Source organism: Cherax quadricarinatus, chromosome 50 (genome assembly GCF_038502225.1).
Source record: "Cherax quadricarinatus isolate ZL_2023a chromosome 50, ASM3850222v1, whole genome shotgun sequence".
NCBI classification, from domain to species: Eukaryota; Metazoa; Arthropoda; class Malacostraca; order Decapoda; family Parastacidae; genus Cherax; species Cherax quadricarinatus.
In genome coordinates, this window is record NC_091341.1 from 24,451,846 (window position 1) to 24,468,177 (window position 16,332).

Consider the following 16,332-nt stretch of genomic DNA (forward strand, 5'->3'; position numbering starts at 1 on the left):
TAAAGAGATTTTACTTCATTATGAGAGCTCTGAAAAGAATCTCCAGAGCTTACTTTTAAGTTCCTGAAGTGTAAATAAGTTTCTTTGAAATTTTATTATTGAAATCACTACTTATATGTCAGAAAAAATTTAGTCCGAGTGGAATGACTTGAAAGAGGCTTAGTGAAGTAGCTAGCCTTATGTGAATTAATGGTTCCAGTAAAGACTGTACGAGTACAACTCTTCAAAACAAATACACTCCACAAATAAATTCTCAAGGTCTAAAAGGATTGTAAAAATTTGCCCTTAAATTAGTTGAAAAGAATTATTGCAAAATCTGTATATTATTATTATTATTATAATCAAGGGGGAAGCGCTAAACCCGGAGGATTATACAGCGCCTGGGGGGGGGGATGTGGAAGGCATTCAGGCTTAATTCGGGGAACTGGAGCACAGATCCAATTCCCTAAATCAAGAGCCCCTCACCAACATCAAGGAACCTTCCTTGAGGGGCAAAATCTGTATAGCAAGCCAAAATTTTACAGCAAAGTTATTGAACATTGGCTCCAGTATCCAGAATTCCATTGAAAAGTGAATTGCAAATGATTATTAATGTTCATTCTTGAGCTTTATCAAAAAACTTAATGTCATTTGCTTATCCTAGTAATTTTATCAAGACTTGACACTTTTTTTTATCATTGGTCACTTCCCGACTGAGGTAGGGTGATCCCTCCTCTCCCTCCCCCTCAATAAAAATCTATGCAGTCCCTGTCTTACCATAAGTGTGCTGACATAACACTTCAGATAACTCTTAGTTCTCGACTCTAGAACTAAGAGTCAGTCTAACTGGTTTACCTGAATCCCTTCATGTTACTTTGTTGTGCCTCAGCAGCACATCAAGTTACATACCATTTGCCCCTCCCCCAAACACAAGCCAGCCCTTAGTAAAAAAAAAAAAAAAAAAAAAAATTTTCTTTGCCCCATCTAACCCTTCCTGGGAAGACTCTTCCTACCCCAGATTTACGTACTTTGTCATCCTATCCTGCTTCATCCTCTCTAAATGCCTAAACCATCTCAACCACCCCTCTGAATTATACTTTTTGTAAGTCCACACTGTCTCCTAATCTCCATGGTCTGAATTCTCTGCATAATATTCATGACCCTTGTGGATTTATAACTTAGTTTTGATTGTAATAATACATAATATTCACACTGCTCTCAAATATAACATCTCCACTGCCTGTAGTCTTCTCAGGCTCATGACCACACCAGTGCTGATACCACTATGTTCTTTCACATTTCCTTTATTTTTTTTTCTACTTTTTCTAGAAATGAACTCTCCACAGTTGCCTCAATTTACCACCTGTCTCTTTTTCCTCTCATCTGAATTCATTCATTCACTCCAATCTGATACTCATAGGGGTAGGCCAAGAGTGTTGAACTGGTAAGGTCATATAGTGCCTGTGGGAATGGGAGGCAATCACATTTGATGCAAGGAAATTATTATTATTATAATCAAAAAGAAGCGCTAAGCCACAAGGACTATACAGCGCTGCAGGGCAGGAAGGAAGCGAGGGCATCAGGTGGCAAAAGGGAGATGGATGAGTAATAGGTTACGGATAACAGCAGAGAAGTGGATGGTGAAAGGGTAAAGGGCAGCAAGAGAGTGAGCTAGAAAGGGCTGAGAGGAGTGCGTAAGGTATCATCATCAGAGTTTGTGGAGTAAATCAGTCGTTGTCAAGAAGTCAATGAGAGAGTCAGGAGGGTCCATCAGCAAGAAGGGAAGGTAAAGAGAGAGTAGTAGAACGAAGACGGCGTTGGAGGTAAATTCTGCGTGCTCGTTGATAGAGAGGGCAGTCTTACAGAATGTGGCTAATCGATACTGGAACTTGACACTGCTCACAGAGAGGTACAGGGTGCCTCTCCATGAGATACCCGTGAGTAAGACGAGTGTGGCCAATGCGAAGACGGGAGAGAGTGGTCTCCCAACCACGGCACTGATGACAAGAAGACGGCCAGTAACCTATGCTCGGTTTAATAGAATGAAGTTTGTTACCAAGCAGAGTTGACCAACGTTGTTGCCAACGGGCATGAAGGTGGGTAGCTATTGCAGCAAAATAGTCCAGAAATGGAACACCTCTATAGGAAAGTGGTAGGTCATGTACTGCTGACCACGCAGCAGTGTCTGCCTGTTCATTGCCCTGTACGTCGACATGACCAGGGACCCAACAAAAAATAATATCTTTATGCTTGGTAGAGATACGGCGTAGCCAAAGTTGGATATGGAGAACTAGGGGGTGAAAGTATCAAATTTTCGTATAGCCTGTAGAGCACTAAGGGAGTCTGAGACTACCACAAATGATGACACAGGCATAGATGCGATACGAATAAGTGCTGCAAGAATGGCATACAGTTCAGCAGTAAAAATGCTAGCCGAAGATAGTAAATGCCCCCACATGACGCTGTCCGGAAACAGTGCTGTGAATCCGACACCGTCTGAAGACTTAGAGCCATCTGTGTACACAGCGGTGGCATGAGAATGGGAGTGGAAGCGATCAAGAAAAAGAGCGGGAAGCCACCGTAGGCAGTTGAGCTTTCGAGCAAGGGAGTGAGAAAGAACAGACCCAAACAGCTGGAACTTCCCAGGGAGGTAGGGAAAAGTGAGATGCTACATGAACATATAAAGGTGGTAACTGAAGGGAAGACAAGAGTGAATGTAGGCGAAGAGAAAAGGGACGGAGCAAACAGGGGCGGCGAACGAATAAAGAATGTCTACTAATATCGGTGACCATTCTATAAATGGAAGGATTGTGGAGATCGTGAGAGCGTACATAGTAGCGAAGGCAATGGGCATCACGGCGATCAGACAAGGATGGAACATTCGCTTCTGCATAGAGGCTCTCAACAGGGGAAGAGCGAAAAGCACCAAGGCACAAACGTATTATTATTATTATTATAATCAAAAAGAAGCGCTAAGCCACAAGGACTATACAGCGCTGCAGGGCAGGAAGGAAGCGAGGGCATCAGGTGGCAAAAGGGAGATGGATGAGTAATAGGTTACGGATAACAGCGGGGCAGTGGATGGTGAAAGGGTAAATGGCAGCAAGAGACTGAACTAGAAAGGGCTGAGGGGAGTGTGAAAAGTATCATCAGAGTTTGTGGAGTAAATCAGTCGTTGTCAAGAAGTCAATGAGAGAGTCAGGATTAAAGGAGGGTCCATCAGCAAGAAGGGAAGGTAAAGAGAGAGTAGTAGAACGAAGACGACGTTGGAGGTAAATTCTGCGTGCTCGTTGATAGAGAGGGCAGTCTAACAGAATGTGGCTAATCGATACTGGAACTTGACACTGCTCACAGAGAGGAACAGGGTGCCTCTCCATGAGATACCTATGAGTAAGACGAGTGTGACCAATGCGAAGGCGGGAGAGAGTGGTCTCCCAACCTCGGCACTGATGACAAGAAGACGGCCAGTAACCTATGCTCGGTTTAATAGAATGAAGTTTGTTACCGAGCAGAGTTGACCAACGTTGTTGCCAACGGGTGCGAAGGTGGGTAGCTATTGCAGCAAAATAGTCCAGAAATGGAACACCTCAATAGGAAATTGGTAGGTCATGTACTGCTGACCGCGCAGCAGTGTCTGCCTGTTCATTGCCCTGTACGTCGACATGACCAGGGACCCAACAAAAAACAATATCTTTATGTTTGGTAGAGATACGGCGTAGCCAAAGTTGGATACGGAGAACTAGGGGATGAGATGTATCAAATTTTCGTATAGCCTGTAGAGCACTAAGGGAGTCTGAGACTACTACAAATGATGACACAGGCATAGATGCGATACGAATAAGTGCTGCAAGAATGGCATACAGTTCAGCAGTAAAAATGCTAGCTGAAGATAGTAAATGTCCCCGCACGACGCTGTCCGGAAACACTGCTGCGAATCCGACGCCGTCTGAAGACTTAGAGCCATCTGTGTACACAGCGGTGGGATGAGAATGGGAGTGGAAGTGATCAAGAAAAAGAGAGCGGGAAGCCACCATAGGCAGTTGAGCTTTCGAGCAAGGGAGTGAGAAAGAACAGACCCGAACAGCTGGAACTTCCCAGGGGGGTAGGGAAAAGTGATATGTTACATGAACATATAAAGGTGGTAACTGAAGGGAAGAAAAGAGTGAATGTAGGCGAAGAGAAAAGGGACGGAGCAAACAGGGGCGGCGAACGAATAAAGAATGTCTACTAATATCGGTGACCATTCTATAAATGGAAGGATTGTGTAGATCGTGAGAGCGTACATAGTAGCGAAGGCAATGGGCATCACGGCGATCAGACAAGGATGGAACATTCGCTTCTGCATAGAGGCTCTCAACAGGGGAAGAGTGAAAAGCACCAAGGCACAAACGTAATCCTTGGTGATGGATAGAGTTAAGGCTAGAGAGAGTAGCAGGAGAGGCCGCTGAATAAATCTGGTCACCATAATCGAGTTTCAATAAAACGAGGGCTGAATGTAGGTGAAGCAGAGTTCAATGATCAGCTCCCCAGGAAAGGTGAGCAAGGGTTTTAAGAAGGTTTAGCCGGCTGTGACAAGTTGCCTTCAGAGAGGTAATGCGAGGTTTCCAGGATAACCTACGGTCAAAGAGAAGGCCTAGAAACCTGACTGTACCACGTTCGGGGATACGGGAGCCATAGAGATACAAAGGATGATCGGAGATGACAGAGCGTTTAGTGAAAGTAATTTGGCGAGTTTTGGTACTTGAAAATTTAAACCCATGCTTCGTGGCCCAAGTGGAAACACGGTCGACTGCATGCTGGAGAGAAACTGCACTGAGATGACAGTCAGCGCCTGCACAAGCAATAGCGAAGTCATCAACATAGAGTGATGACCAAATATTGGGTGGAAGAACAGAGGCCAAATCATTTATAGCAAGGAGAAAAAGTGTTGTGCTTAGAACACATCCCTGAGGGACACCTTCACCTTGGACGATGTCCGGGGAAAGAACATTATTGACTCGAACACGGAAATGTCTGTCAGTTAAAAAGTTCTTAAGGAAGGATGGTAGATTGCCTCGGAGGCCTAAGGAATGGGCCTGGGGCAAAATATTATACCTCCAAGTTGTGTCATATGCCTTCTCAAGGTCAAATTATTATTATAATCAAAAAGAAGCGCTAAGCCACAAGTCTCAAGGTCAAAAAATATGGCAATAACTGAGTGATTATTCGCAAAGGCATTATGAACATACGTATCAAAGCGTAGTAAGGGGTCTATGGTAGAACGACCCTTACGAAAGCCATATTGACTAGCGGAGAGACTGTTGTGTGTCTCTAAATACCACATTAAACGTTGATTTACGAGACGTTCCATCACTTTGCAAACTGCACTAGTAAGAGCGATGGGACGATAGTGGGAGGCATCATGTCCTGTAGTACCCGGTTTGCGGAAAGGGAGAACAATGGCAGATTTCCACAGCTGGGGAAGAACTCCTTGTGCCCAAATACGATTGAAGAGGTGTAAGAGGACTACAAGGGCTGACCGATGTAAATGTTGTAACATACGAATATGAATGTCGTCAGGCCCAGCTGCCGATGATCGGCAAGCTGAGAGCGTTGCCTCTAGTTCTTGAAGTGTAAAAGGCACATTATACTGTTCTTCTCTGAGAGAAGAAAAGTCCAAGGGTACTAACTCTCTGGCAGACTTTGAGGAAACAAATGAGGGGCATAGATGGAGCCCCCAGGAAATACGGACCAGATGTGTGCCAGGTTCAATGGCAACGTCGAGAGGGTTTGCTACATCAACACCAGCGACCCGTAGAACAGGAGCCGGGTCAGGAGAGTATTTACCACTCAATTTCCTCACTTTTTTCCCAGACTGCACTCATAGAAGAAGCAGAGGTGATGGTGGAAACAGTCTCGCCAACAAGCGCGTTTAGCTTCACGGATGACACGGCGAGCGATCGCACGCTTCTGCTTAAAATCAAGAAGTCTCTCAGCAGTTCTATTGTACCAGTACCTGCCCCATGCAGCACGTTTCAAATGTACTGCACGAGCACAAGCAGGAGACCACCAAGGCACGCACTTCTGAGAATGCCTGCCTGAGGTTTGGGGTATAGAATGAGAAGCTGCGGTATAAACTGACGTCGAGAAGAGGTGTAGGAGCTCATCAATGGAGGATGATGAAGGAACCTCACTAAAAGCAGTGAGGTGTGAGTAAAGATCCCAATTTGCCCGATCAAATTGCCAGCGAGGGCTACGGAAAGGTGGTGAATAGGAAGGAGAAGTAAGAATGATTGGAAAATGATAGCTGTCATGTAAGTCCGGTAGAACAGACCAGATGAAGTCTAGTGCAGTGGAGGAAGAGCAGACTGATAGATCAATGCAAGAGAGAGTATGAGTACGAGGATCAAAATGGGTGGGAGTACCCGTATTTAAAACATGGAGGGGGTGAGAGGCGAGAAAAGCCTCCAACTGAATGCCACGTGAGTCACAATAAGACCCCCCCCCCCCCCAGAGGAAATGGTGGGCATTAAAATCACCAAGTAACAGAAGTGGTGGTGGTAAGGATGAAACAAGAAAGGCAAAGTCTGGGATAGAAAATGCTCGAGAAGGAGAGAAATATAAAGAACATATTGTAAACCACTTATTCAAGTGGATACGGGCTGCAGTGTAATGCAGCGAAGTATGGACAAATAGTTGACAGTACGGAATATCATTGCGTAGAAGAAGGGCACTTTCATTAAAGGTCCCATCTGAGAAAGGATCCGAAGAATACAATAAATTATAGCCTGAGATAGGTTGGAAAACAGCCGAGTGTAATTTTGGTTCTTGTAAGCAAGCACCAACAGGGGAAAACCTGGAAAGCAACATCTGAAGCTCACCCCGATTACCCCTGAGGCCGCGGATATTCCACTGTAAATAGGCCATGATTGGCGATGAAGAAAATACCAGGAATCTGTAGGTAAAGGCACCTACGGACTAGAGGGGTTAGAAAAGTCAACGTGTGGTGGCATTGGAAGATGTTCAAGCAGCGAAGGAACGGAGCATTGCGAAGAATGGGGTTGTGAAGATGGAGGAGAGGGAAGAGAAGGAACAGGAAGTGAATCAGTGTCCATTGAAGGTTTAGTCTCTGCAATATATTCTGAAATGGCTTCAAGTGTTTCTGAATTCAAAGATGTATGGGAGACCATATTGGAGATAGAAGGAGGAGGGTGAGTAAAGATTGGGACAGTAATGGACTGTACCAAAGTAGAGGGGTAGGGAAGAGTGTAAGGGACTGGAGATGAAGTGTGGGGGGGGACAGAAGAGGCAGAAACCTGGGAGGTGGCAGAAGAGGGAGAAACTTGGGAGGGGACGGGGGTGGAAGGCATAGTACGAGGAGGAGGGTGAATCTCCACACTTGTAATAGAGCCAGAGAGAGGGGAAGAACTAGGTACAGAGACTGGAAAGGTAAAGTGTGGAGGTGGAAGAAAGGGGCAAAGAAGATTTGAGCAATGTGGATTTTTTGGACTTCTGAGAAGTAGAGGGGCGATTGGTATTAGGTGTCGTACGAGGTCTTGTCGATACTGGGGCTTGTGAGGAAGGACGGGAAGATGTGAAAACAGACTGAGTTGTAGTCGGGACATCAGACCCAAGGACAGCAAAAGGATTAGATGCCGGAGTGGCTATGGGAGGGGTAACAACAGAGGAGGCTGCAGAAGATGGGACCCCAGAAGTGGGGGGATGTTTGGAAACACGAGAATAAGAAACATGGGGTAGTCTCCCTTGGAGGCGGAGATGAGTAACTGCCATAGCATAAGGGAGACCTTCTGCCTCTTTGAGGCAACGGATTTCACGTTCATTTAAGTAGACCTGGCAACGGCGGGAGTACGAAGGGTGAGCTTCATTACAATTAATGCAAGATGTATTAGAATGGTCGTCGGCACCACAGACTGGGCATTCGGCCATAGATCTGCAATATTTCACTGGGTGACGAAAACGCCAGCAATTTCTACACTGCTGCGGTGTAGGTATCACCTTTCGAACTTGTAACCGATGTCCCGCGACATATACAGAGGACGGGAGTTCTCGGCTGTCAAAAGTTAAACGAGCCACATTGCAAGGGTAACGTCTCCGCCCCCGGGCAGGAAGGACATAAGTGTCTACTTTGAGGATTGGGAGATCCTGGAGTTCCAGTTGTTCAAGAATGTCATTGCCACATGACTGGAAATTCTGTTGGACTATGGTATGGGGCAGAATGACAGTACCACTACAAGAATTGAGAGAAAGATGTTTTTCAATAGTGATAGGACTAGTATCGATATTCGAAAAGAGAGAAAGATCATGAGCTTGGGTAGCATTCTGGACAGTGACAATGCGCGTACCGCTCTTGAGAGCATGAAATGAAATATCTCTGCCAACATGACGCAGGAGCGCTTTGCCAATACTATGGTCAGAAAGGTAGGCAGAAGAAGTCAGTCTTAAAGTAAAGAATTTAGTCCATTGTGTGGTCCGAAACTGAGCGTGGAGAGGGAGTGCTTGACGTGTCGGTCTTTTCCGAGTAGAATGGGAAGGTAACGAAGGAGCATCATCAGGAGATTGACGTTGGCATTTAGGAGTAGGACTGGAGTTGGTCCGGCGTGAAATGGGCGGGCAATTCGAAAATTGCCGTACCGTAGAGGGAGAAGCCGGAAGCATAGTCAAAGGAGAGCGGAGTTCAGACAAATCGAAGGAGTCAGTCGAAGCCCCGGTACCTGAAGCGGGTGAGGAAACAGCACCAGCAAGAGGTACAGGGGCATCAGGAGTGTCCGAAGAGTGGTCTAAACACAAGGCAGGGTCAGAATGGGGTGCGGTATCAAGAAGGGGCCCGGGGGTAGTGGGTTCATGGATTGGGTTCTCCATGGTTAGGTTACTCCTTTGCTTTTTGTTTTTAAGAAAAAAAAAGAAAGAAGAAAATAAAAATAAAAAAAAGAATAAAAAAAGGGGGGACCGGGGAGGAATAGTTCCCAGGAGGAATGAAAGGGCCGGAAATCTCCCTCCGCACCCAAGAGGACCTCAGCACTGCTAGTAGCGCAGATTATTATTATAATCAAAAAGAAGTGCTAAGCCACAAGGGCTATACAGCATAGTAGCGCAGATGCAGCATGGAACCCGTGCCATACCCTACCCTTCATGCCAGTAAACCAGCAATCCGGGATAGCAACCTCACATCTGCCGAGCTACCTCGGTGGACAAAAGAGAGGGCGGCTGGATATCCGCCACAAAGCATACTTCCTTCGGCCACCACCCCTGGAATCCCAAAGGTGGCTTCCAGAGATACACCCGTCACCCGAAAGACACCCAAAGCTACTCCGGGATACCGGAGAGGGATCGCGACATCCCCAGGCGATCCAGATTCCACGGCAAACTATGCCACCGCCAAGAACCTCAACAGAATGGGATGGACCCCGGTGTCCTTTCCCCTACCTAGGAACTAGCGCGCCTGTGGGAGAAATCCCAAAGGCCAAAAAGAGGAAGGGCAAAAGGGAGGGGTGGGGAGGAGGAGGAGGAATGGAAAAAGGGGAGGATGGGATAGGGGAGGGGAGATTGAGGGGTAATTAGGTTCGGTCTGAGGAAGGAGACCGACAGGTCTAATTCCTCAGGCCAAGATCCTCTTCACCACGCCAAGGAGCCCCCCCTTGAAGAGGGATGCAAGGAAAGAGGTCAGTCTAATTCCTTGCATCAAAAACTCTCTCTCCTCACTGGCATCAAGAATATTAAATCACAATCACCCCATATTTTTTTTTTTTTTTTTTTTTTTTTTTTTGGTTGATCTTCCCATTTAGTCTTAATTGGTATTGTTTATTGATGTGCAATATTACTTCAATAAAAAGCACTAAACCTATAAAGGTCACTTAGTGCTGAATTGGTAGTGTTAACAGTTTATTATTTTCTGTTCCAGATGGAAATGGACTCGAAGTGTTCCATTCCTACCAATGTTTGAAGGATTTAGGAAGAAGTCATCATATCCTGCCAATATGGTAGAAACAATATCAGCAAGACCTTTATCATGATCACTGCAGGAATGTAACGGATTTCTAACATTAGTTAAGACCTCAGCTTTAACGTCCTTTAGAACAGAACATTTCCATGAAATACTAAACCTGTAAGGGTCGTACAGTGCCTGGGAGCAATTAGGTGTGATCCAAGTAAGTGGAAGGCAAGCCAGTAATTATATATTGTATGTATTCAAACAAAAGCACTAAATCCTTTTGGGACATACATTGTAGAGGGGTGGTTTAAACTGTAAAGTTAGGGTTTAGTGTAGTTCAGGGTTAGTAAAGGTGTAAATTTAATAGTGCAGTAAGTTACTCCCCATATGAATTTTCAACAGTGTGTCACAGGTAGGGCTTCTAGCAAGCAAAGCAGTGTGTACCAGGGTTAGGAAGATGTTGAAATTGTAGTTGTGTGTACTGCTTGATTAATGGGACAGTTTGTTAACATAGGGTGAATTGTTAAAATAGTAATATAATAAATTTAGGTACCAAACTTATAAGGGGTCATACAACAGGGGAATTGTTAGATCTGGCATTTCTTAGAGATATCAGGTGTCTTTCCATATGCAGTCATGTGGCAGATTTGTAAAGATGTAAGAACAGTTTTCCACATGACAGTGATGAGAAGATGTACATAAAGTATGTTGGTATGCAGTAAGTCCTATTTCTGGATAGTTTAACACACCAAGTGGACATTATTACAATGTCTATGAATAGCAACAAATAGTGCATGAAAATGCTGGTCAACTCTAAGAAATGAGCTTTGTACCCTACTTCATCTGAGAATTTGAAGCCATCTGTGTATGCTGCCTTAGCATGAGAATATGATAGTGTTCTAGAAAGAGTGAGAGTTTCTGGCAGATATGTTGGTTTTCAGGCATGGAAAGGTAAAAATGGCAAAGTTGAATTTTTGAAACTTAAGGACAAAAAAAAAAAAAAAATAATGATGCAGGGAGAGCATAAATTGAATCAACAGTTGAATGGATGAATCTTGCCTTGATGAATGTACAGAAAAATGGATGGGCTAACTGTAGTTCATACATATAGCAGGCTCAGTGCTATAATCACTCAGCCACAGGGTTTACAATTATTAAAATAAAAAAACTCAACCTCCAAGGGTCAGACAGCACTGCTGGGCAGGGAAGGATGCAGGGTATTGTGTAGCAAGAGGGAGAGGGATGATTATTAGGTCATGGATACAGAGTTTACAATAAAATGATTCTGTGACCTGGTTGCATTAGCACCCCTCTTCAAGGGGAAAGGGGCTCTTTGGCATGGTGAAGAGGCTCTTGGTCTGAGGAATTAGACCTTTTGGTCTCCTTCCTCAGACCAAAACTAATTACCCCTCAATCCCCCTTACCCTATCCCATCCTCCCTTTTTTCCTTTCCTCTTTTTGGCCTTCAGGATTCTTCCCACAGGCAGTCTAGTTCCTAGGTAGGGGGAAGGGTACCAGGGTCCATCCCATTCTGTTGAGGTCACCTGGGGATGTCCTGATCCCTCTCTGGTCTCCCGGGGGGTGTCTTTCGGGTGATGGGTATATCTGTGGAGGCTGCCTGTCTGATTCCAGGGGGTGGTGGCTAAAGGAGGTATGCTTTGTGGCAGGTGTCTGGCTGCCCTCTCTTTTGTCCGCCGAGGTTGCTTAGTGGATGAGGTTGCCATCCTGGTTTACTGGCATGAAGGGTAGGGTATGGCACGGGTTCCATGCTGCATCTTGTGGTGCTGAGGTCCTCTTGGGCGCGGAGGGGGATTTACGGCCCTTTTTTGCCTCCTAGGGGCTATTCCTCCTCCCCCTGGGTCCTGTCTTGATACCGCACCCTGTTTTGACCCTGCCTTGTTTTTTGACCACTCTTCGGACGCTTCTAATGCTCCTGTACCTCTTGCTGGTGCTGTTTCATCACCTGCTTCAGGTACCAGGGTTTCAACTGACTCCGATATGTCTGACCTCCACTCTTCTTTGACTATGCTTCCGGCCTCTCCCTCTACGGTGTGGCAATTTTCGAATCGCCAGCCTGTCCCATGTCAGACCAACTCCGGTCCCACTCCTAAATGTCCACAATTACCTGATGATACTTCTCGTTCTGCTCAGAAAAGACCTGCATGTCACGCACTCCCTTTCCATGCTCAGTTTTGGAATGTACATTGGACTAAATTCTTTACTTTACGACTGACTTCCTCTACTGCCTATCTTTGCGACCATAGTATTGGCAAGGTCCTCCTATGCCATGTTGGTAGAGATATATCCTTTCATACTCTCAAGAGCGGTACACTCGTCATCACTGTCCAGAATGCTAACCAAGCTCATGACCTTTCTCTTCTTACAAGTATCGATACTATTCCTGTCTATCAAAAAACATCATTCCCTCAATTCTTGTAGTGGTACTGTCATTCTGCCCCATACCATTGTCCAACAGAATTTCCAGACATGTGGCGATGACATTCTAGAACAGCTGGAGCTCCAAGAACTCTCAGTTCTCAAAGTAGACACTTGTGTCCTTCCTGCCCACAGGTGGAGACGATACTCTTGCAATGTAGCTCAATTGACTTTCGACTGCCGTGAACTCCCATCCTCTGTTTATATAGCAGGACATCGTTTACAAGTTTGAAAGGTGATCCCTACACTGCAACAGTGTAGAAATTGCTGGTGTTTTGGTCATCCGGTGAAATATTGCAGGTCTATAGCCGAATGCCCAGTCTTAGGTGCCGATGACCATTCCAGTATGTCTTGTAGTGTACCTCCCTCTTGCCTTGTCATGAGGCTCGCCCATCTTACTTTCGCCATTGGCAGGTTTACTTAAATGAGCAAGAAATCTGTTGCCTCAGAGGCAGGTTTCCCCTGTGCTATGGCAGTTTCTCATCTACGCCTCCAAGGGAGATTACGCTGTATTTCTTATTCTCGTGTTCATAAACGTCCCCCCACCTCTGGGGTCCCATCTTCTGCAGCCTCCTCTGTGGTTACCCCTCCCATAGTCACTCCTGTGTCTAATTCTTTTCCTGTCCCAGACTCGGAAGTCCCTACCTCAACACCTCGGTCTGTTCACTTAATGTTCTCGCTCACAAGTTCTGATATCGACAAGACCTCATACAACACCTTCTCCCAATCGCCCCTGTACTTCTCAGAAGTCCAAAAAATCTCCATTGTTCAAATCTGCATTAACCCTTCCTTCCCTTCTTCTACCTCCACATTTTACCTTTCCAGTCTCTGTACTTGGTTCTTCACCTCTCACTTGCTCTGTTACAAGTGTGGAGGTTCACCCTCCTCCTCAGTACTTTACCTTCCTGTTCTGCCTACTCCCAGGTTTCCTCTTCTGTCCCCTCCCACACTTCTCTATTATTATTATAATCAAGGGGGAAGCGCTAAACCCGGAGGATTATACAGCGCCTGGGGGGGGGGGGGAATGAGGAAGGCATTCAGGCTTAATTCGGGGAACTGGAGTACAGATCCAATTCCCTAAATCAAGAGCCTCTCACCAACATCAAGGAACCTTCCTTGAGGGGGCCACACTTCTCTAGTTCCCTCTGCCCTTTTGTTTTCCCCTACTTTGGTACAGTCCATTGCTGTCCCAATCTTTACTCACCCTCCTCCTTCCGTCTCCCATACAAAGTCTTTGTCTTCTGAAACACTCGAAGCTATCTCAGAATATGTTGGAGACTTGACCATCAATAGACACTGATCCACCTCTTCTTCCCTCTGCGCAACTCCTATCTTTGCAGCGTCCCATTCGTTCACTGCTTCAACATTTTTCACTGCTGCCACATGTGGACTTTTCTAACCCCTCTAGTCCGTAGATGCCTTTACCTGCAGATTTCTTGTATCTTTTTTTTTTTTTTTTAAAGATTCGCCGGTATTCTCCTGGCCTTGGCTCCCTGTCTGGGGAGTGTCTGAGACCCAAGTCTCCCATGGGAGGAGGCACAAGTACCCCCTCATCTTTGGGACCAACTGTCCCTAGGCCTAGCCACATTCCCTGCCCTCAGAGGGCTCGTAGGGAGAAGCTAGGCCTCTCTGGTCTGCCATCCCCGCACCAAGGGGGTTATTGGGAATGAGAGTCTTGTGAGCTGCAAGCTCGGACTCAGGCACCTACCTACCCTACCCTAGAAGAGCTGGGCATGGTGTTGACCTGTTTCTTGTATCTTTCTCGTTACCAATCGTGGCCTATTTACAGTAGAATATCCGCGGCCTCAGGGGTAAACTGGGTGAGCTTCAAATGTTTTTCCCTGTTAGTGTTTCCTTACAGGAACCAAAATTACACTCCGCTGTTATCCATCCCATCTCAGGCTATGATTTATTGTATTCTATGGAACCTTTCCTCTTCAAGGGGGGCTCCTTGGCGTGGTGAAGAGGCTCTTGGTCTGAGGAATTAGCCCTGTCGGTCTTCTTCCTCAGACCGAACCTAATTACCCCCCATTCTCCCCTCCCCTATCCCATCCTCCCCATCCTCCCCTTTTTCCATTCCTCCTCCTCCTCCTCACCCCTCCCTTTTGCCCTTCCTCTTTTTAGCCTTCGTGATTTCTCCCACAGGCGCGCTAGTTCCTAGGTAGGGGAAAGGACACCGGGGTCCATCCCATTCCGTTGAGGTTTCTTGGCGGTGGCGTAGTTTGCCGTGGAATCTGGATTGCCTAGAGATGTCTCGATCCCTCTCCGGTATCCCGGAGTGGCTTTGGGTGTCTTTTGGGCGACGGGTGTATCTCTGGAAGCCACCTTTCGGATTCCGGGGGTGGTGGCTGAAGGAGGTATGCTTTGTGGCGGATATCCGGCCGCCCTCTCTTTTGTCCACCGAGGTAGCTCGGCAGATGTGAGGTTGCTATCCCAGATTGCTGGTTTACTGGCATGAAGGGTAGGGTATGGCACGGGTTCCATGCTGCATCTGCGCTACTAGCGGTGTCGAGTCCTCTTGGGCGCGGAGGGGGATTTCCGGCCCTTTCATTCCTCCTGGGAACTATTCCTCCCCACTCCCCCCTTTTTTTATTCTTTTTTTTATTTTTATTTTCTTTTCTTCTTTCTTTTTTTTTCTTAAAAACAAAAAGCAAAGGAGTAACCTAACCATGGCAGCCCTAGTCCATGAAACCACTACCCCCGGGCCCCTTCTTGATACCGCACCCCATTCTGACCCTGCCTTGTGTTTAGACCACTCTTCGGACACTCCTGATGCCCCTGTACCTCTTGCTGGTGCTGTTTCCTCACCCGCTTCAGGTACCGGGGCTTCGACTGACTCCTTCGATTTGTCTGAACTCCGCTCTCCTTTGACTATGCTTCCGGCTTCTCCCTCTACGGTACGGCAATTTTCGAATCGCCCACCCATTTCCTGCCGGACCAACTCCGGTCCTACTCCTAAACGCCAACGTCAATCTCCTGATGATGCTCCGTCGTTACCTTCCCATTCTACTCGGAAACGACCGACACGTCAAGCACTCCCTCTCCACGCTCAGTTTCGGACCACACAATGGACTAAATTCTTTACTTTAAGACCAACTTCTTCTTCTGCCTACCTTTCTGACCATAGTATTGCCAAAGCGCTCCTGCGTCATGTTGGCAGAGATATTTCATTTCACGCTCTCAAGAGCGGTACACGCATCGTCACTGTCCAGAATGCTACCCAAGCTCATGATCTTTCTCTCCTTTCGAATATCGATACTAGTCCTATCACTATTGAAAAACATCTTTCTCTCAATTCTTGTAGTGGTACTGTCATTCTGCCCCATACCATAGTCCAACAGAATTTCCAGTCATGTGGCAATGACATTTTTGAACAGCTGGAACTCCAGGATCTCCCAATCCTCAAAGTAGACACTTATGTCCTTCCTGCCCGGGGGCGGAGACGTTACCCTTGCAATGTGGCTCGTTTAACTTTTGACAGCCGAGAACTCCCGTCCTCTGTATATGTCGCGGGACATCGGTTACAAGTTCGAAAGGTGATACCTACACCGCAACAATGTAGAAATTGCTGGCGTTTTGGTCACCCAGCGAAATATTGCAGATCTATGGCCGAATGCCCAGTCTGTGGTGCCGACAACCATTCTAATACATCTTGCAGTCAACCTCCATCTTGCCTTAATTGTAATGAAGCTCACCCTTCGTACTCCCGCCGTTGCCAGGTCTACTTAAATGAACGTGAAATCCGTTGCCTCAAAGAGGCAGAAGGTCTCCCTTATGCTATGGCAGTTACTCATCTCCGCCTCCAAGGGAGACTACCCCGTGTTTCTTATTCTTGTGTTTCCAAACGTCCCCCCACTTCTGGGGTCCCATCTTCTGCAGCCTCCTCTGTTGTTACCCCTCCCATAGCCACTACGGCATCTAATCCTTTTGCTGTCCTTGGCTCTGACGTCCCGACTACAACTCAGTCTGTTCTCACATCTTCGCGTCCT

The 16,332-nt window shown here is 46.5% G+C and overlaps 1 protein-coding gene across 1 annotated transcript in view; it reads left to right on the forward strand.

Annotated features, from left to right (window-relative positions):
* The window catches only part of LOC128695393 (solute carrier family 23 member 1), a gene marked incomplete at its 5' end in the record, with an annotated part of 47,239 nt that extends 36,324 nt beyond the window's left edge, over positions 1 to 10,915 (forward strand). Inside the window, 1 exon segment of the mRNA XM_070095539.1 lies at positions 9,878 to 10,915. Coding sequence (XP_069951640.1) covers positions 9,878 to 9,989 — 112 coding nt within the window.
* Positions 10,916 to 16,332: the final 5,417 nt, after the last annotated feature.